Source organism: Ischnura elegans, chromosome X, assembly GCF_921293095.1.
Source record: "Ischnura elegans chromosome X, ioIscEleg1.1, whole genome shotgun sequence".
NCBI lineage: Eukaryota > Metazoa > Arthropoda > Insecta > Odonata > Coenagrionidae > Ischnura > Ischnura elegans.
The window spans coordinates 69,775,591-69,796,654 of NC_060259.1; the positions used below are offsets into that span (position 1 = coordinate 69,775,591).

At 40.7% G+C, this 21,064-nt stretch overlaps 1 protein-coding gene across 1 annotated transcript; it reads left to right on the forward strand.

The window, feature by feature from the left end:
* Positions 1–937: 937 nt before the first annotated feature.
* On the forward strand, positions 938–20,331 carry LOC124171641. Its single transcript, XM_046550852.1, has 2 exons — positions 938–1,450; positions 19,916–20,331. Exons 1-2 carry the CDS (start codon positions 1,160–1,162, stop codon positions 20,225–20,227), a joined length of 603 nt encoding a protein of 200 aa, XP_046406808.1. The 5' UTR covers positions 938–1,159; the 3' UTR covers positions 20,228–20,331.
* The last annotated feature ends 733 nt before the right edge of the window (positions 20,332–21,064 follow it).

Below are 21,064 nucleotides of genomic sequence, written 5' to 3' on the forward strand. Positions count from 1 at the left end.
ATTAACTTTCCGTGGGGTACTTTATCAAATGCCTTTTTGAAATCAAGAAAAATCGCGTCTACTGGAATGTTGTCTTCCCCGGAGACTAAAATATCGTGGGCGAAAAGCGCTAACTGAGTTTCGCACGATCTGCTTTTCCTGAATCCATGTTGAGTTCCCATTAATAAGTTTTGCGCGTTTAGGTGTTTCATTACCGAACTGACTACGATGTGTTCAAGGACTTTGCAAGAGATGGACGTTTAAGATATCGGCCTGTAATTAGATGGCTGTTCCTTGTCTCCACTTTTAAATATTGTCGTTACATTAGCGATTTTCCAGTCATTAGGTACTTCGTGTTGCTTGATGGATTTACTGAATATTAACTGCAAGTAATGGGCAATTTCTGAGGCTAGTTCTTTATATACGCGAGAAGGGATTGATGAAAAACATATTGAAATATAAGGAATACAAGACACCATGAAATTTTGAAAACATGAGAAAAGGTTAACTAATCACAGGTTGAAATCAAAATGAAATAATGAAGGAAACAGAATTACTCACATATTCATCACCAAATGCATTTCATAGCCATGCAGTTTAGCAATAACCAAGATCATTGACACTCGTATCCTTCATCGAGCACATTCCAAAATCGTAAGGGACCTTGTAAGCAATAAAAAAGTCTGCAGTTAACACTAATAACTATCAATAAGCCTCAATATCACCTTTGTTTACAACGAGATTCAATATGGCAGCCCCCAGTTTATTACTGCCCAGCAGACTGCCCGGGAAAACAGGCTACACCAGCGCCTCTATGTTGGGTAGGCCGTTGGACCACTGGGGCTCCAGAAAAATCAAAACAAAAGAGGTTTTCCATAAGATATATCGCAGTTTTGTCACCCCCTTGCCTCAACAGGCCAGCCAGCCCAGCTCGCCAACGGCCACACCTGTCAGACGTGTGTGCGGATCGCTCCGTTGAATTGTAATTCGGCCGAGTTTACCGAAGGCGAGAGTTTTCCTGCCCGGCGTTTGCCTCGGCATTTGCCTGGGCTCGATCTCGGGAGGAACCGATTGTGTTCTGTTTTTTTTTTCTCGCGATCGCGAAGCGCTGAATAACGCTAAGTTTTCGAAGTGAAAAGCATCTGTACGAGCGCGGAAACGCGAACGACAACTTATCACGATGCCGAGGGAAAGAATTAATACTATTAAGATTAACTTTAACGCGACAACGGACATCACCAGTTACGAGGTGATGACGTTCATGTCCGAAGAGCTACAGGTACAGGAGGAAGACGTCATAGGTCTTCAATTTGGCCCATTCAGGAGGACAGCCTTCCTGAAAGTCCGAAGTGAGGAGATTTTGCAGAGGATCCTGATGGACAACCCGGGAGAGCTGCCCTTCCCCTCGAAGAGGCAGAAAAGAGGAGTGGCAACGATGGAGCCTGCAGCCAAGAGTGCAACGTATGTTCGGGTATGTATGCTCCCCTTTGAAGTTACAGAGCGCGAGGTGTGTGAGGTGATGAAGGATTACGGGAAAATCTTATCGTATTTGGAGGCGAAATGGGGGGGGGGGAACATAAGTTTAAATTAAAAAACGGCAATCGAACCGTTAAGATGATAGTGGAAAAGAATATTCCCAGCTACCTCAACATAGCAGGTGAGCGGGCGATTATCCACTACGAAGGGCAGATAATTACCTGTTCCAGGTGCGGGGGTACAGATCACCTTAGGGTTAACTGTCCCAACCTAATTAATCCGATAAAACGGGGATATAGTGAAGCAGTTAAAGCCAGTGGCGCCGACTCCATGGGGCTTGAGGGGGCCCGAGCCCCCTCAATAATTCGTTATGGGTGTGAGGAAAAAAGTGTCAGGCTTGTCGATTTTCCCCGGAGTGTCCAGATATCGAGATTAGAGTTCTCAGTGTTCTAATGTTGATCATATGACTCTTCTAAAATGCTTAAAAAAACTTAAAACTCACTACTTATAAATTTCCCGGGGAAAGATCCCCGGTTTGGGCCCCCCCAATATTTTTGCTAAGTCGGCGTCCCTGGTTAAAGCGATAACAGAACAGGATTTAATGGACATAGAGGGGAGCCACGCGCAGTTAAAGGAATTAGGGGGAAAGGAAGGTGACGACCTAGAGACGAATGACTCTGTAGTGGCTGAAACTGGGTCAAGGGAGGGGAGGACTGATGAACAAAGTGGAAATAAGGGAGGGAGTGAAAGAAAAAAGAAGAATAGACGAGGTGTGCGCGGTGCGAGGGAAGGAAGGGAAAGGTCGTCCACGGGCAACAGTGAATCAGCTGAGAGCTCAGACGATGAACGTGTGCGGGATAGTGAAAAAGCCCAAACTGTGAAAAAATTCAAAGCGGAGAATAAGCAAATAATACTCAAATCGAACAACAGTGAAAAGCAGGTCCCTGTTTAACCGCGTGGCAGATAAACAAAGTGAGGGGGAGGAGTTAGTAGTGTTGAGTGAAGCGGAAGAAAGGCCCAAAAAAATAGACTGGGGGTTAAGTGAGGGAAACAACAAGGGAATGGATGCGGAAGTCCTTGCTGGGCCGCCCGCAGCCGATGACCCGGCGGATAAGCCAAGGACGGTCGATTTCAGTCAAGGAGAGCGACCCGAAAGTATGAGTGAGGAAATAGGGGAGGAAAGTAAAAGCGAGGACGATCGGGGTAAGGCAACGGGAACAAAGAAGAGGGCTAGGCGGAAGGGGAGGGACAATGCTTCTACGTCTTTTACGAAAGAATATTTTAGGAAAGACTACAGCGCAAAAGTCACGGGAGTGAAAAAAAACGTCACTACTAAATAAAAAACTTAAAAATGACATGTAAAATAGCAACTCTAAATGTATGCGGAATAACATCGAAAAGAAAAATCGAACAAGTTTTTCTATGTTTACAACAAAACCATATCGATGTCCTATTGTTACAGGAGGTGATACCATCAGAATATTGGTTGAGAAAGGACATTAAGGTGCTAATAAACTCGCAAGGTAAACGCGGCACAAGCCTAATGTTTATAAAGAATCTGTGTTTAAAAAATGATATTTATAGCCCTGATGGCCGCATTCTAATAGCTGATTTTTACATGTTTAAGATTATAAATGTCTATGCCCCATCTGGGAGTAAGCTGGCGGCAGAAAGGAGAGTATTCTATAATGAAATATTATGTCATTATATGTATCATTTTCAGGAAAAGTGTATATTAGGTGGTGACTTCAATGCTATAGTAGATGTTAAAGATACCCTGAACAACCTGGATAGAGTTATCTACCCAGTGAATACGGACTTGAAAAAAATGTTAAGTGTCTTCGATGCTCTAGATGTAAATGACCTAGTTTTAGAGGAATATAGAGTCAAGTATACACTAATAACTAACAACTACGCGACGAGAATAGATCGATTCTATATAAAAAGCAAAACGGACATCACAATAACAGGTCAGGAGTCATTCCCAGTCTCTTGTAGTGATCACAATATTTTAATATTATCTCTGAACAGTAATAATAGAACGAACACCAGAAAGGGGAAACATAAATCTAGGGTTAATGTAAATCTATTTAGTGATGAGGAAGTACTATGGGGGAAAAAAGTATCCCAACAAAGTTTGTGCCGCCACCATCGCTTCGCAGGAGAATGGGTTCCCTTTCTAACAGTATATAATCCTTGGAAAGAGACGAGGGAAATTCAAATACGGTCTTTTTTTCAGCCACCAAGGTCGTGACGGTGAATTTGCCTGCCTCGAACCGAGTCTCGAACGTATTTCGTACTCCTCTCTACAATGATGGCGCATTTGATATCCCTAGGAATAGTGCCTTACTTTTACCCGCTATCTCACTCTAACCCTCATTTCCTTTCCTTCTTCGCTCCTACTCCGGCACTCGTAATAAAATTCACTGAAAGCCCATCTCCACATCCTCATTTTCTCGTCTCTGAAAATTTACGGGATAAATATTCGCTAGACGTAATCTGCAAGGCAGCAAGGGCGAGGAGCGATTTTGAGCATCAGGAATTACCCTAAATACACTGGTCAACAAAAAACTTTTTTCTAACCTAGAGATGTTGTTGGATGATCCTTGAGGTGCTTTTCGTCCTGTTTCCAAATCTCGGCTCAGATATTTTCTATCATGTCTACTTTCTTTAGGACAACCGAACTAAATAAGGATTCAAGAATATTTAAGCAAATAAATCGTGATTTTAAAAATGTGAAAAATAGGTACTTTCGTAGGATTTTCTTATATATTTAGCATCTGGTAAGTTCCTTTTCAGTGTCAATCAGTAATCTGATAACATGTTGCTGAAATTTCCTTGGTTCTATTTTTCCAAATGTAAAATATCTTGTTCGAAACCCTCTCTTTGTTCATCTCTAAAAGCGCTTAGGTTTGGTGGAAAAAGGCAGGGTTTGAGTCGAGAAAATAGATTTTAAAATTCATATTGCAGCCCATATTTTGGTACGATTTAATTTTATTAACATAGCCACCAGGTCATGATAATTTTCTGCCATGATATTTCCTAAAAAATGTCCCGATACATTTTTAAATGCGTTCCACGCGCTTTTCTCCATTGATCTCACTTGCTATTGAAATTCTGTAACCTTCAATTCCTAATCTGTGGCCCAATACATATTCCTTATTTGATCTCACTTAATTGAACGACTTTTTGTTTCAAGTAAGTAAAACCAGCACCATATTTGTCCATGGCTTCAACAAAATTGAAAAAAGTCCATATTTAATAGGAGGAGGAAAAAGAATATTTTTTTGGATCAGCCAAAGGTTGAAAAAGGACATTTTTGGATCCAGGGACGAGTTCTTTACGTTCCGGACGCATTGTTTTCAAGCAACATTTTTTTCTATCCCTGATATCCCATTCGCAGATGAAGCAAAACATTTCGTAGAGCCAAGCTGTAATCCTAGTAACATTGCAATTACTTTAAGTGGCCACAAATTTTCCATGTATATTTTGGTAGTGATTTTTTTCTAAAAGTAACTGCATATTCTCGTAAGATTCTTTCATTTCAGTTTCATGAGTTAACAGTATTGATGGGAGCTCATTGCCATTAGGTAAGAGATTAGCCTTTAAAATAACTTAGGAGGAATAAATGAGCAAACGCTAATCATCTGTGATTAATTCGAAATTAAGAGTATCCATAACAGAGAGAACATCATTGCAAAAAGCAAATCTGTTTTGGTGAAGAAACCAAATCAAATTCGTCATGGCGAGAGCGGGACATCAAAAGTTTCGAATTTGGATCCAACAATTTTCAACCCTTAAATCGTGATCCTAATATTTTACCATGCTTTCAGGATAAAATTTAAATCGTGAAGTAGATCATTTAAATCCTCTTGCGTCATAAAATGAGGTCCAGCAGATTTACTCTGTCCAAAATTTGGGTCCTTCGAGTTTCCGAATCCTTCATTATCATGTTCTTGATAACTTTCTGAATATTTTCTAGGATTAACATTAGGGATGAGTCGATTCCAAATGTCGATTCTCGATTCCACCGATTCTCGGGCACGGAATCGGAATCGAGAATCGATCGCCTAAAGTCGATTCCGATTCCATCGATTCCAGGAAGATAAATGTTTTGAGCATAGACTATAAGTTTGTCAGTGTCAGCCTTGCCCGCGCGGAGGATACGCCCGGCACGCGGGTGCTGCGACTAACATACCTAAGCGGCCTCGGAAACATGAAAATGTCGGCAAGAGCGACAAACCGACGAACCCTGAAATGGCGCGTGATCATGGGCAACTCTAAGAGAAAAAAAAATTGGAAACCTCGGGATCGGGAAGCAATGCATGCGTTTTCCGTTCTTTTATTAGCCGCTGGTCACGGCAAATCAAAGTATTGCGATTATGAATCACATTCGGAGAATTCATCTCGACCACCAATTTTGAAGTATAATAGATCGAAATATATTTTTTTTATTTTCGAATGATATTTGAAGTCTGATGATAATAAAAACGTGCAGAGAGCGAGTTTTCCTGTGAAAAAAGTTTCTTATAAATACGCGCTGAGAGCGGGTTTTTTTATATACGTAACTTTTTTAGACTAACACGCGTCTGCGTCAATAATAAAAAAAATTAGACACATTCGCGTTTGTATAGCCCAGTTTCATCAATGCAACCCTTGAGGAAGTTGATACTTGCTTGGCATAAGCCGCCGCGGCCTCCGGGCGGACTCGACAGGTTGCGTTCGGCCGCCACCGCGCACCCGCCAGGCTGCTCTAGTGTGTATGGACGCAATGAACGCTACATTCTTGTTTAGCCACCGCGGCCAAACGAGAATGTAGCCACCGCGGCTATTGTTATTTTTAGGGATGGTCGGATCGGATACCTCGGATCCAAATATCCGCGGATATTGCCCTTCATCGGATACATCGGATCCAAAGTCGCGGAAGACATCGGATCTGGATCCGAAATTTTAAATAATAGATTCAGTGAATGCAACGCCCCATCAGGGTGGAAAGAGTTCCGATTCTCTCTTCGAATGCGTCGTCGCATGCGATTCTTGTCCTACTCATGAACCGTTTTGTTTGAAAGCTCTCGCAGAGGTTGCGAGTAGAATTTCAGCCGTGGCCAGGATTTTCAGCCAGAAAATAAAAAAGGCAAAATACGACTGGCACATAGTGTGACTCTTCCCAAGAGATTGAACAATCATAGGAGGAATTTCAGCGCCGTAGGATAATAACCACGTCAAAAGTAACTACGTCGCAGATTTCAGAAAACCACCCTCGGCCGTCCACCAGCCCGTGCCTTTGTTGTTTTTTTTTGTATCCGAAATCACATGGACCAAAAATCATTGTCTTCTAAGGAAAATATCAAATCACATAAAAACAATTGAAGCGTGTTTCATCCCTAACTCGCCTCACCAACTGACCTTTTTTGGCCTACCTGCTTCAATTCTCTGTTTCTAGACTACAAATACTAGGAGAGTGACTTTTTGGGCCCGAAAATATCTTGATAGCTTCGACAATTAGATGATATGCACGGGATTTAAAAAAGAATTAGACCAAACGAGACGCATTCCTGACGATATTTCTGTTTATTTTTCAGCTCTAATTGATTGCCACTCAGTTTTCTATCTACAATTCTAAAATTACACTTTACTGATTGTCCAAACAGCATAATTTTCAAAGAAACAAGCGCAGCATTAACCCCTCAAACAATTAGAGACGGTGTTCGGGCCGGAACAGCCTTATGCCTTCTTTTCTTCCATTTGAATTTCCCTCTTTTCTTCTTTTTCCCGCCTGCCTTGGTTTTTTTGTTTTGTGCCGTACTTTTTTGCCTAAAGAGGGCTTGAGCAGCACCGGAAGAACGGTGCTGGCCTGCGGCACCGGTATTCATTCATTCGCTTGGGTCCGGGCGAAGACGACAGCTTTCGTTCGCCTGAGTTCAAGGCGAAGAGCGTTTATCTCGTCGAAGCTCTGACGAGAATCAAGTGGTGGACGGACGCATGGGGTGGAGAGTTCGGGCGGAAGCCAAGGTAAGGCGGGATTCCCTTCCTTATTTTCTTCCACCCCCGTCATTTCTTCCTTTCACTGTATTTAAATTTTGGTTTCCAGTCCCTCATTTCTCTTTTCTTATTATTTTCGTCGTAAATGTAAGGCTAGTTCCGGCCCTGCATGCATTGCATAATCGGGCGGAGCACAACGGCCCCGTGACGCGACATTTTTTGGTGCCGAAACCCGGGACAGATTTGGAAATCATTAGGCTTTATTTTATTTTAATTTATTTAGTGCGTTTAGTGCAATCATGCCAGAAAGTGAAATAACCACGAGACAGAATTTCGAATCGCGTCTATCCCTTCTGCGATTCAAACGGGACCAGTTCAAAGCCACTCTTTCGGTCGCGTATGATTTGGCACGTCAGTTGAGTGAATACCAGGGGCGAGTCAGGGAGCATCCTAATTTTGGCGTATTTTCTGCCAGGTGTTCTAGTCTAAAGGAAGTTTATCGTGGTTTTTTAGATGAAAATTTGGCAATTTTTGAGCACTGCAATAATTGCAATCGCGCGGACGTGTATAAGATAGATTCCGTTTTGGCAAAGGAGTTCGAGGAGAAGTATTATTTTATTTTGTCTGTTTCTGATGGATTGAGGGCGTCCACGAGCGATGTGGACGGGGAAGCCCCTGTGCAATCTCAAAAATGTAAACTCCCAGCCATTGATGTTCCGAAGTTTTCGGGGTTGTTTTCTGAATGGCCCGCTTTTCGCGATATATTTAAATCGGTGGTGCATTACCGGAATGATATATCCGCCATTGAAAAATTTTCCTATCTTAAATCTTCTCTCCAAGGTAAGGCATTGGCAATAATTGCCTCTGTACCTTTTGGCGAAGCTCATTATCCATCCGCCTGGAGAGAATTAAACGATTTTTATGATAATCCTCGCATTCTTGGATTTTCATTTTTGGACAAAATGTTGTCGTTTCCAGAAATTTCTAATAATCAAGCAGAGTTACAACAATTCGTGACAACATTTGCAGAAATGTATGCGGCCTTAGGGACCCTGAATATTCCAGATTTGGGAGAATTTATTTTATTCCGCTTAGCCGCTCGAGTTTTGAATTCTGAGATATTATCCCAGTTTGAAGGATCGCTGAGTGGAAACATGTTCCCTTCTGTAACAAATCTAATTGATTTTGTAAAGAAAAGAATTAAAATTCTGCAAACATCAAGTGGATCGGTTTCTAAATTTACCTCCACGAATTCTCGAGGTAGATTTAAATTTTCTCTGCCAGTTTCAGCCAACGAAGCCTCTTCAAGGATGTCTAATTATTCAGAGAAACGTGATAATTGCCCATTGTGTTCTTCTTTGCATCCTTTATTTAAATGTCCACGTTTCATTGAAATGAGTTGTAATCAACGTTCAACCTTTGTGCGTTCAAAAGGGCTGTGTCTCAATTGCCTAAGGCCGGGTCATTGGGCTCCCAAGTGTCAAGCAAGAGGTATGCGCTGTCAAAGATGTAAACGCTATCACCACACGTCTTTACATAATTCTGCCGAAGATGGGAACTCAGTCGGCGCGAATGACGCAGGAAAGGTTTCCACCGGATTGCGTGACGATAGTCAAGAGGGTATTTCCTTGTCAAAAACATCTACCACCTCATCCATACCCCCTGCTATCATATCGTCATGCACTCGGAGTGATCGGCAGCATTCGACTATTCTAGGCACAGCGGTTGCCTTGATTCAGGCTAGTAATGGGGCGTGGGAGCGTATCAGAGTTCTAATAGATCCGGGCTCGCAGTTATCCATTATTTCGTCCTCGGCGGTAAGGCGATTATCTTTGCCCATCTCCGCTTACGAGGGCGAGCTATTTGGCTTAGCGCATGTTCCCCTGCAGCAACCCAACGGTCAGGTTTTATGCTCTTTATCTCCAAGGCATACGTCAACCCCCGTACTGACCACGAGGTCAGTTGTAGTATCGGAGGTCTTAAATGAACTTCCAACAACTCCTATCCCGCTCTATCTTTTCAAAAAATTTGCACATTTGCGTCTCGCAGATCCCGAGTTCGATAGACCGGCCCCTGTAGAAATGTTATTGGGCATGGATTTATTTCCTAGGATTCTTCTTGGTGGGCGGAAATCATTGTCTTACGCAAATGTGATAGCTATGAATTCTGTGTTCGGTTGGGTTATAATGGGAAGTTATCCAACCATTGCCCCCCAGAATCCTTCTCAGGTACTTTCGCTGGCTATTGGTAAGAGGGAGACACTTCTTCTTAATCAACTGAAAAGGTTTTGGGAAGTGGAAGAAGTGGAGGTCGAAATTCTACCGAGACCTGAAGACGTGCAATGCGAAGTAGGGTTTCAAAATACGCATCGTCGTATGTCTGACGGTAGATATCAAGTTATGTTGCCATTTAAGGCATGTCCTCCCACTCTGGGAGATTCTCATGGATATGCTATCACGCGCTGGATGAACACGGAGCGCAGATTGTCAAGGAACTCGCGTTTAAAAGGCGAGTACCATAAATTCATGAGCGAGTACGAGTCGCTGGGACATATGTCCAGGTCTACGAGTCCCGGATCGTATTATCTGCCCCATCATGCCGTGTTTAAGGATGCTTCTCAGTGCGGTCAAATACGTGTTGTTTTCGATGCCTCGGCGAAGACATCACTCGGTAATTCACTAAATGACGTCTTAGAAACTGGTCCCAAACTTCAAAAGGACATTTTTGACCTTTTAATTGGATTTAGGACGCATAAGGTCGCGTTTATTACCGACATTGTGAAAATGTATTGACAAATATCGTTACATCCCGACCATCGCACCTATCAACACGTTGTCTTCCGAGAGGATCCATCGTCCTCATTATTGGATTATGAATTGAATACGGTGACCTACGGAGTTGTTTCTTCACCTTTTCTAGCGATCAGAACTCTACATCAGCTCGCCAGTGATGAAGGACAAAATTTCCCGTTAGCCTCAAAGGTGCTTCTTCATGACACATATGTTGATGATATCGTCACGGGAGCGAGCTCGATTGCAGAGGCACTAAATTTGCAAAAGCAATTAATTTCCTTGCTTTTATCAGGAGGCTTTTCTCTTGGAAAATGGGCAAGCAATGCTCCGGAATTGTTAAGTCATATTCCCGAGGAGAAACAGGTATCAATTTTAAATTTTGATTCGAGCGATGTTTGCCTTTTAAAAGTTTTGGGAATGTACTGGTCACCAAAATCCGATACTTTTTCCTATCATGTCAATTTTGATACGGTGGTCAATTCAAAAAGAAAGCTGCTTTCGAACATTGCCAGAATTTTTGACCCGATTGGGGCTTTGTCTCCCGTAACTTTATGGGCTAAAGTTTTGATGCAATCCCTGTGGAATGAAAAATTATCTTGGGATGATTCCCTTCCAGAAGTCATTAAGAATCAATGGGATAATTTTGTCTCGCAGAGTCAGTTGTTGCAGCAGATAAAGTTTCCTCGATATATATTTCCACGGTCTTCTTCTGAGGCGCAACTGATCGGATTCTGTGATGCATCGGAGCGCGGCTACGGTGCGGTGGTGTATATAAGAACGATCGCAGAATCAGAAATTAATGTTCATCTAGTTGCAGCTAAAAGTAAAGTTGCTCCCTTGAAAACTTTATCTATTCCAAGGCTTGAGTTAATGGGAGCGTATTTATTATCTAAGCTTCTATCCCGTTTGTCATCTTTTTTGGACAAAAGACTTCAGATCCTCAAAATATATGCCTGGACCGATTCTCAGATTGTGTTGGCGTGGTTGCGAATGTCACCTCATTTATTAAAGACCTTTGTTGCTAACAGAATCACTAAAATTACGGCTTCAATTCCCAGTTCTTCGTGGAGACATATTGAATCATCCAACAATCCAGCGGATTGTGTTTCGAGGGGAATGATGCCAAATCAGTTGCTGCTATGTGACTTATATTGGTCAGGTCCGGAATTTCTAAGGGAGGATGAATCAAAGTGGCCATCTATACCTTCGGAAAGTAAATATGCAAATGATCTACCGGAGGTTAAGATTCAAGTGCAATGGGCAGGGGCCATCCAAGATGAAAAGGGATGTTCATGTCATTGGATGAAGGCGTACTCCTGCTACTTGAAATTAATACGAACAGTTGTATTTGTGCGTAGATTTATCTCTGGTTGTAAGGGAGTGCAGCGACCATCCAATCTTCTTATTTTGGAATCTGAATGGACCGAATCTCTTAACCTCATCATAAAACTGGTTCAGAAATGTCATTTCAAGAATGTCCTCCATTCTATCTCTAGAAACAAGTGTCTTCATTCTACTTTTGCTCGTTTATCTCCTATTATTGATGATCAAGGAATCCTCAGGGTGGGCGGCAGGCTCATTAATTCCGCATTGCCTCAATCACAAAAACAACCTGTTTTGTTGCCTAAAGAGAGTCATCTCTCTAGATTGATTGTGCGACATTATCACTTTGCATCTCTGCACGGGGGACCTCGAATGGTAGAGGCATTAATCGTCAGAAAATTTTGGATTATATCTGGTAGAGCACTTGTGAGATCGGATATAAGATTTTTTTTTCTCGCTAGTTGCGCGTTAGTTTCGTTTTTAACATTCTTATTCCTTCTAATTCCCTATCCACGGCCTAACCTGAGTCCTGTAGTAAGTCTTCCAGATGGGCCTCTGGAAGTGAAGCTATAGTATCCCAAACCCAACTCTTAGGATAGGACTAAGAACGCAGCTTATTTCAGTTTTCGTTATAAAGAGGTGAATTTTTGCTAAATTCAGGTGGGCGGTATGTTCGGGCCGGAACAGCCTTATGCCTTCTTTTCTTCCATTTGAATTTCCCTCTTTTCTTCTTTTTCCCGCCTGCCTTGGTTTTTTTGTTTTGTGCCGTACTTTTTTGCCTAAAGAGGGCTTGAGCAGCACCGGAAGAACGGTGCTGGCCTGCGGCACCGGTATTCATTCATTCGCTTGGGTCCGGGCGAAGACGACAGCTTTCGTTCGCCTGAGTTCAAGGCGAAGAGCGTTTATCTCGTCGAAGCTCTGACGAGAATCAAGTGGTGGACGGACGCATGGGGTGGAGAGTTCGGGCGGAAGCCAAGGTAAGGCGGGATTCCCTTCCTTATTTTCTTCCACCCCCGTCATTTCTTCCTTTCACTGTATTTAAATTTTGGTTTCCAGTCCCTCATTTCTCTTTTCTTATTATTTTCGTCGTAAATGTAAGGCTAGTTCCGGCCCTGCATGCATTGCATAATCGGGCGGAGCACAACGGCCCCGTGACGCGACAGACGGATTGGAAACGCGAACTACATATATCACGTAGCGCACCCGGCTTCGCTTTGAAGGCAACGACGCGTCGCGACGCCACTGAAGCAAGATCTGATTTCTTCGCCCGACTCCCTCATTTGTAGCCTTGTTGTTTGAAATACGGAGGGAGCGGGCTCCTTCCTCTCCACCTCTCCTTCACGTGCTCCTTCCCAGTGGCGTAGCCATGGGGATGGTCCGGACCTCACCCCCCGAAATATAAAAACACAGTTATTGTCCTTCACAAAAGAAAACAAAATATTGAAAAATCAGGAATTTACAAAATTTTTCTTTAACAAATTAAGTTTTTCGATTATAAAAAGTGTTTAAATTAGTTTAAAACCCATTATTTAGTGCCCGGTTTTTTAAAAAATTTCCCCCCTGGTTTTGAATCCCCCCGAACGAAATTCCTGGCTACGCCACCCCTCCACCTCTCCTTTACGTGCTTCTGCTGCCCACTTCTTCCTCATGCTAAGCGGTTGAGCACCTCGTCACACATGACGTTAATGCCGTTTTAAATACTGTTACTTGTGTTGCTAATTGCACAGTTGCAATTCAATTTAATGATACGCCGATAAAAATGTCTTGCGTGTAAACATTTCCACTGAGATAAGGAGAACCAATGAATGCCATGTGCGTGCACTGTGGCGTAAGTTATCCTGAGGATGTGCTAAATCCACCTCACCATACTGAAGCATTTTCGGATGAAACACAAGTCCGTAAGTGATGAGAAAGTAAAATTCGGGGGAAACGTGCGTGAGGAATATTGGAATTCAGTCGATGGCAGGGGGGTACCCAGGAATTTTGTTAAGGGGGGATCCAAAACCAGGGGGAAAATTTTTAAACAACAGGGTTCCAAGGAGAGGGTTTCAAACTAATTTTAACGCCCTTCATAATAGAAAAACTTCATTTTTCAAAGATTCATTTTTTTCATTTTTGTAAATTCATGATTTTTAAATATTTTGTTTCCTTTTATGAAGGAAAGTAATTGTGTTTTTTATATTTATATTCCTCTCGCTACGCCACTGGTCAGTGGTTCATCCTAAGATTTTTCCTATTTTCATTTCCAAACCCAAGCGTAACAGTTTAGGCCCTGTGTATGTAAAGTTGTTTTTAAAAAACAACTTGAAAGCCCATAAAATAATTTTTAATTTATAAAAATATTAAAATGTGTATGAAAATCTTAAAAGCATTCCATTGATTGTATGTACCCACAATAAAATTGAATAATGACTTTGTGAAATCGCAGGAATTTGAAAATGCATTTGGATTAAAAAATATCCGATTCGAAAGATCTGGCTCCAAAAATCCTGGATCTGTCCATCCCTAGTTATTTTATTCCATTCAATTCTTAAATTTTAATGACAGCAATACCACAGATAAATCAAAATCCCACCTGCTAAAAGAGTAAGAATCGATGGAATCGGAATCGAGAATCGGGAATCGATTTGAAGGAATCGAAATTGGAATCGGAATCGAAAAAAAGTGGAATCGACTCATCCCTAATTAACATACTCCATTGGTTTCGGCACTTGTAAATTTTCGGAGTGAGGGAACGGTAGTATCGCTGGTTCAAAGTTGTCTGGATTTTTTACAGTGTGTTTTGACTTCGTTGTAATTCCTTTCATTTTTTCAACAAAAATAACAGTCTGAACAATGATCTGCCAAATTATGGGGACGGCAAATTCCTTATGACGTTTTCCCTTTGACCAACCAGTAAGAAGCTCTACATTGGTGCCACAAAACACATGGGGATCCCATTCTTTATCTTGGCCACCCAACAGGCAGTCAAAATAAAGTTTATAGCCCTGTCTGAAAAAGGGAGTAATTTTCCACCTTTGAGCCTTAAAAGTAATTTCACCGTATACGTAATAAAAGTCATTAGGATGGTTCACACACTATCTATGCCTAAATTCTGATTAAAGCTAAGCCACTTCTCAGCGATTACGTTGTAAGAAGCTGTAATTTCTTGCGAGCAACAAAAGTCTATCTTCTACTATCTTCAGAGAAATCAAACATCTTCTCACTCCTACAGCTGGTCACATGCTGATTTGGAGCTGCAGCTGAGGCAGCATTGCTTTGAACAAAACGATAAGATAGTACAATTTTAAACATAGCTTGACAGAATAGGAACGCATGGCATCGTAGGACAACATGTTTTGGCAGGAAAGTTTTATTTACACTATCTCATACACACTCACTTTCTCACGATGCATAAATGAATTAAATTACTACTTTCGTAAAAGCAAAAATATACATTAAGCTGTCCTAAAGAAACTAAATGTGATAGAAAGAATCTAAGCACAGATTCGGAATCAGCGCGAAAAATACGCCTTAGACAATTATCACTTTAAAAGGTTTTAGTGTGTCAATTGCGATTGAAAATTTCCTCAATGATATGCACATGATTGCTACAAATTTAATAGACACACAATTTTTCGAGTTGAATTCCATAAATCGCAAAACAAAATTAACATATTTTTTCCTAGCCAGTGGCAAAAAAACTTTATTTTCTGCAATTTGATACCTCACTTTCTTTTTAATGTATTGGGAAACCAATTTTGTAAAATTAAAACTGCATGCTATTTTGGTGTCAAATTACTTTTGACAATAGATAAGGGTCAAATAAAATATCTAAATTAATGTGGACGAAAAATATACTCCAATGAATTCACACTTCACTTGGGACAATGTCTCTCCTTTTATTAAATTCGAAATCTCAGCAGCAGTTTGATGTATTATTGTCAGCATCAACATCTCCGGTTGTAAACCTAGGAACTAGCCGGTCTTTTCGCAGGTGGAGGTCTTCTCCGACGCGTTCTGGCAATGTGCACGGCAGTCCTTCCGGAAAAGCTAAAACTTCTTCAAAACCAACTGCATTCAAATGCGTGGCCCATCGAATATTCTCGTTGACTGCCTTGTTTACGTTAAGGGAAAGCTTGCTATGGCCCATAGTGATTTTTGTCGTTTCGATGAGATATGCGAAGGAAAATTCAGAGGAGCGTTTCCAATGCGCGCACATGATGCCGTCGAATGCACCTCAAATTCTACGGAGTTCATCGCCAGTCATGCTCTGGGTTGCGGGAGACTCGGTAGTCGGTCGCGTATTTGGACGACGAAGATAAGAAATGGTTTGCCTTGTTTGAATTTCCCTCACTGACCAAAGAATGACATCCCACTGGAAAGGAACCCATTATCCCGCGGAGCGATAGTGGCGGCACAAACTTTGTCGGGATACTTTTTCCCCCATAGTAGGTCTTGAATTAAAAAAAAATGGACCGAATGGAGAAATAGATTTAAAAACTTCAATCCTGAAAAAAAATGGGAAGTAATGAAAATTAAGGCAAAAGAATATTTTATAGCTAAGGAAAAAAAGATATTAAGGGAATTAAATAAAAAAATAAAATTCTATAGGGAGGTTTTAAGGGACTGTCTGATGTCTTCCACTGACCTTGGTGAAATCTACGAAATAAAAAAAATCCATAATTTAGAAAAGGAGAAAACAGAGTTTAAGACTTTAAAAAATTGTAACGATTATGTGGAAGGGGAAATAACATCGCTTTACCATTTGGTGAATGGAAAAAAAAAGCAAAGGAAACCAGAATAAACTGCATCGAAAGCGAAGACGGAACACGGGTGATGACAGAAGGAAATGAAATAAAACAATTTATTTACAAATATTTTAAAGACAATCTGGAACCGGCACAGACAGTCAAACACGGGGACTTTAGAACTAAACTGCAGCTAACAGAGGAAGGGAAAGAAAAACTAAGTGAAAACTTTGGGATTGAGGAAATAAGTAGGGCAATTAGGGAATTAAAAAAAGGAAAGGCTGCAGGAAATGACGAACTGGGTTCAGAATTCTATTTAGGCTTCAGTGATTCGATTTGCACGGATTTGTTTGACTGTTTTTTGTTTTGTGTGGCACAGGGAAAGCTATCAAGATCGCAAAGGGAAGGAAAGATCATACTTATTCCAAAAATTGAAGTGCCAAAAAAAAATAACTGACTACCGTCCAATTACTATACTAAACACAGATTACAAAATTTTCGCGAAAATGATTAAGAATAAAATAATGAACGTAGTACATGAGATAATACACCCATTGCAATACGCAATAAGTAAAAAAGGAGAGAATATAAACACGGCAACTAGAGTAATAAGGGACATAATAATTGCAAAGGACAGTTTAGGTGTGCCAAATCTACAACTCCTGGCAGTAGATTTTGAGAAGGCGTTTGACAAAGTCAACCTTTTGTTTTTAAATACAGTAATGAGGAAAATAGGTTTCCCAAAAGGGATAATAGACACAATAAACACCCTATATTATGACCCATATATCACAATAGAAGTGAGTAAATGAGCACACGGAATGGATCCCAATGGGAAAGTCCTTAAGACAGGGATGTTCCCTCTCGATGATCCTTTTCTGTCTACAATTGAACCCCCTTCTAGACCTGTTAGAGGACAGAAATATTGGACTAACAATTGATTCCTTTAAGATCCCATGCGTAGCATACGCGGATGATGTAACGATAATTCTCAAAGACGCAAAAGAACATAAATTGGTCCACAGTATACTGACATGTTATTCCAACATTAGTGGCATGTCTATAAAAAGTAAAAAAACCTGCTATCTAAATTTAATCAGTGAGGAAAGTTTTAAAACGGACTTGTGGGAAAGCAAGGAAACTGTAAAAGGGGATACATTGGGAAAAAAATATAGTTAGAACTGTGGAATATAATTGGGAGAAAATAAAAAACAGGATGGTGGGAGCTTGTATCAAATCGCATGAGCGACAGCTAAACTTAATCCAAAGAGTGCTCATTTTAAATAACAGTTTTTTAAGTAAAATGTGGTATGTGTGCCACGTCCTGCCACCGCCAAATCACATAGCTGCTAAAATTGTTAAGTCCTCAAACATTTTCGTATTCAAACTAGCTAGTCATCAAACTGTACTTAAATGGGGAGAAGGCGGTATTGGCCAAACTGACTTTTACAGCAAGGCAGCAGCTCTGTTTTATAATGGCATGTTTAAATCTTTAGAATTTGCAAGTTCATGGGAAAAAGCCCTATCAAAAATGGCAATTAACATCCTAGGGAACACACCTATTTTTAAGAAATATATTAAAGATGCCATGAAATTTCTCGAAAAGGTAGACATGGAAAAACTAAAAAATGTAAAATCAATATATACCAACTTACTGGAAGGGATTGTTAATACACAATCATTGAGCCTCCATCCCACCAAAGGTACACTCAACTGTAAGAGAGTGTGGAAAAACATCAAAAAGGTACATGTCAGTGTGAAAAATAAATTATTAATTTTTAACGTGGTGAATAATTTCAGTATAACAAAAGAAAAACTCAAAAAAATTGGTATGGTCACTTCAGAATTATGTGAATATTTAAGGTCACAGAAGATTTACAGCACAATTTTTTTACATGTATAAAAGTGAGAAAGAAATAGTGTGGTGTAAAAGCTATGTTTAGAAAGCTGAATGTCTTTGGAGAAAAATATACTAGCGATTTAAAAATTTTATGTCTTGACTATACCCTTTTTCCCAGCCACAAGATGGACGCTATGGGTTTAATAACGGCATCCTATATTCAACAGATTGTTAAAAACGAGGGTACCTTTGTTAAAAATTTTGAAAACATGGATTTAAATTTGTTAGGTCAAGAGGCAAGAAATATTCTCAAAGAGTATTCAAATCTCTAAAGTGTATTTTAGACATTAATGTCTTCTCTGTAACCTAACACTAAAAGCAAGAAAGAAAAATATATATTTTAACTATGTGACCTAAATGTTTAATACAATTGTAAAAAGTATTTGATGCATATCTACAGGTAATATAATCAATATGTGTGTGTGGAAGTGGTTGGTATATGTATACTTCAGTTTTGTTGGTTGTTATCGGGATGTAAGTGCGAAGAAAGTTTCGCTAATGAAAAGAAAGATGAAATGGACAAAGAGACCTTTGTAACGAGTGGATTCAAGTGCTAAACATAACGACCGCGGTGGCCTGGTGGATAGGCGCCCGTCCAGTGAGAAGGAGAGTAGTGTGGTAGGTGCCCACCTACTCTTCTGCTCGGGCCCTGGTCGTGGACGCATGGCTAGTGGGACATGACCAATTTAGAAAAATTGACTGCTGGTATTTAGTTGGTAATGTTTCCTATGGGATCATTAATTATCTTCATTGTTTTCTGTAATACTTCTGATTTTGAATACTCTACTTGGAATAGATATTGAACGAAAATACTCGTAAATTATTTTTGGCATTTTTTTTCTTGTGAGCTGATTTCTTGTTTGTGGAGTCTTTTCCCTGATCCAGCTTGTGACCGACGTTGGAGTTTTCCCTATTTCTGGGCTCACCTGAACAATCAACCAGATTTAACGACGTAATGCCACAATTTGCCCAGGGCCCGAGCGTAACGTAATGCCCAGGGCCCGAGCAGTAGGTGGGCTGTCGCCCACCTGATTAACATAGGCGATCAAAACAGGTTATATAGCGTACCTTCATTTTTTACGATTTTTAATTGCTTTTTTCTCGGAATTTTACGAGAAGTGCGTCGTCTCGCTTCGGCATATTACATTTGTATCCATAAACTACCGAATCGCAAAATTTGAGCTCGATCGTCGACGCGAAGGTCGTGTATTCCCCTTGTTTGATGCTGATAATTAACTTATGATTCTATTGTCAATATTCATTTTATTTTAGCATTAACTATTTTCTTTAAATTAACTCATATTACAAGAAATTCATCAAAAAATATAATAGAAAAGTGAAACCACATATAATAAAGATTTCCAAAATTTTTTCAATATATACCTTCACTTGTTTTTGAGACCTAATTCTTTTTTCTAACCTACTGCAAAATCAGCAAAAATGCCTCGGCAGTTATGGCATAGTGCCTAGAAAATCGGTTGGCACTCAAAGGGTTAAGGAAACAAATTGACCCTGGTGCAATTTCAGTGTTAACATAATTTCACAGCATTCTCATGTACTGCCCTGATAATTAAACAGCTCTTGGTGGGTTAACATGAAGGTCAATTTTTGGATCCTGTCATATAGGGCAAAAAATATTTTATTACTTGAAGATTCATTTGTTGAAATATCCATGAGTGATCAATATCTCTATAGGATTAGCTGGCTAAGATTTCATTCTCACTGCCTTTCAGATGTCCGATAGGAATCACCCCCCACGCAGGACTTTGAGAGCACCACCACCATCGAGGGTTGAAACAGAACAGAGTCGTAGGGTGAGAGAAGAAAGGGCAGACGCTGCCGCTATCCAACTGGCGCTTCAGCGTCAGCAGCGGCAAAATATCTCCAACCCGCCAACACCAGGCCCGCACGGTGATGCCGCTGCCACTCCTGGAGGAGGAGATGCCCCTGGGGGAAACAGGGCCCAAATTCCTCAACAAGGGGCCAACCAAGGCATGCCCCACCACCATCACACAGTCAGCCGAAGAGGCGATGTGCCTCCTTGAATTCTTAAATTTAAAGATCTTACTCATTGTAAAATGTTAGATTTTAAATGCCCAGCTTTAGAAAATGTATGTTTGATTACATTAAAGGACATGAATGCGATATAGGTACAATGGTTTTGCTAAAAAAACTCCAAATCTTTCATCAATCTCCAGACATGGTCTTACATCGATATTTTAAGATTTCATCCACCCAAGAACCACTTACTTTCTACATGGAACACAGAAATAACCAATGGCCTGAGTTGATTCTGGAACAGAGAATTATTTTTTCCCCAAAAACAAATCGACCTGCAAAATAGGCATGCCGGCATCAACTGACCTTTCCATGCACGGAGAAAGATATCCTACCTTTAAATCTCCCACCATTCCCCCCATCCTAACCTCCCCCGACACCCTCATGACAACACCAGTCTTCTGCTGTACCAACTGAAACTTTCACTGCACAACACTAGTTTATCAGCTTGAACTTGTTGAACATTAGAAAAATTTATTTTGTTGTTACATATCTATTATTTTCTTATCCCTGGGTACTTCCTAGGGCTGCAAGGAATGGCAATGGGAAAGACCACATAACAGATATTACTCATAAAATAACATACATCATTAGAGTCCCAATTCCCGAGTGCCTTCCACATAAAAGATCCACTTCTTGCTTATCTTGCGTCGACCTTGTGGTACCCTGTTGGCAATGTAACCTGAGGTGCCAGGTATTTTTCCATGATGGCAATTTTAAGGATTGGAAATCTGCAACATGTGATAGTGAAATTTATATGTAACTGAGGTGGGGTTGGTGCCAGTAAATCACCTGCAGTGATATTAGAAATTGTATCATTGTGC

What these genes read in the sequence shown, in the direction of transcription:
- LOC124171641 (XM_046550852.1), top strand. Translation starts at nt 1,160, where the DNA reads ATGCCGAGGGAAAGAATTAATACTATTAAGATTAACTTTAACGCGACA. An exon ending in AGAGTGCAACGTATGTTCGG is followed by an intron (nt 1,451 to 19,915) that starts GTATGTATGCTC and finishes ACTGCCTTTCAG; the next exon opens with ATGTCCGATAGGAATCACCC.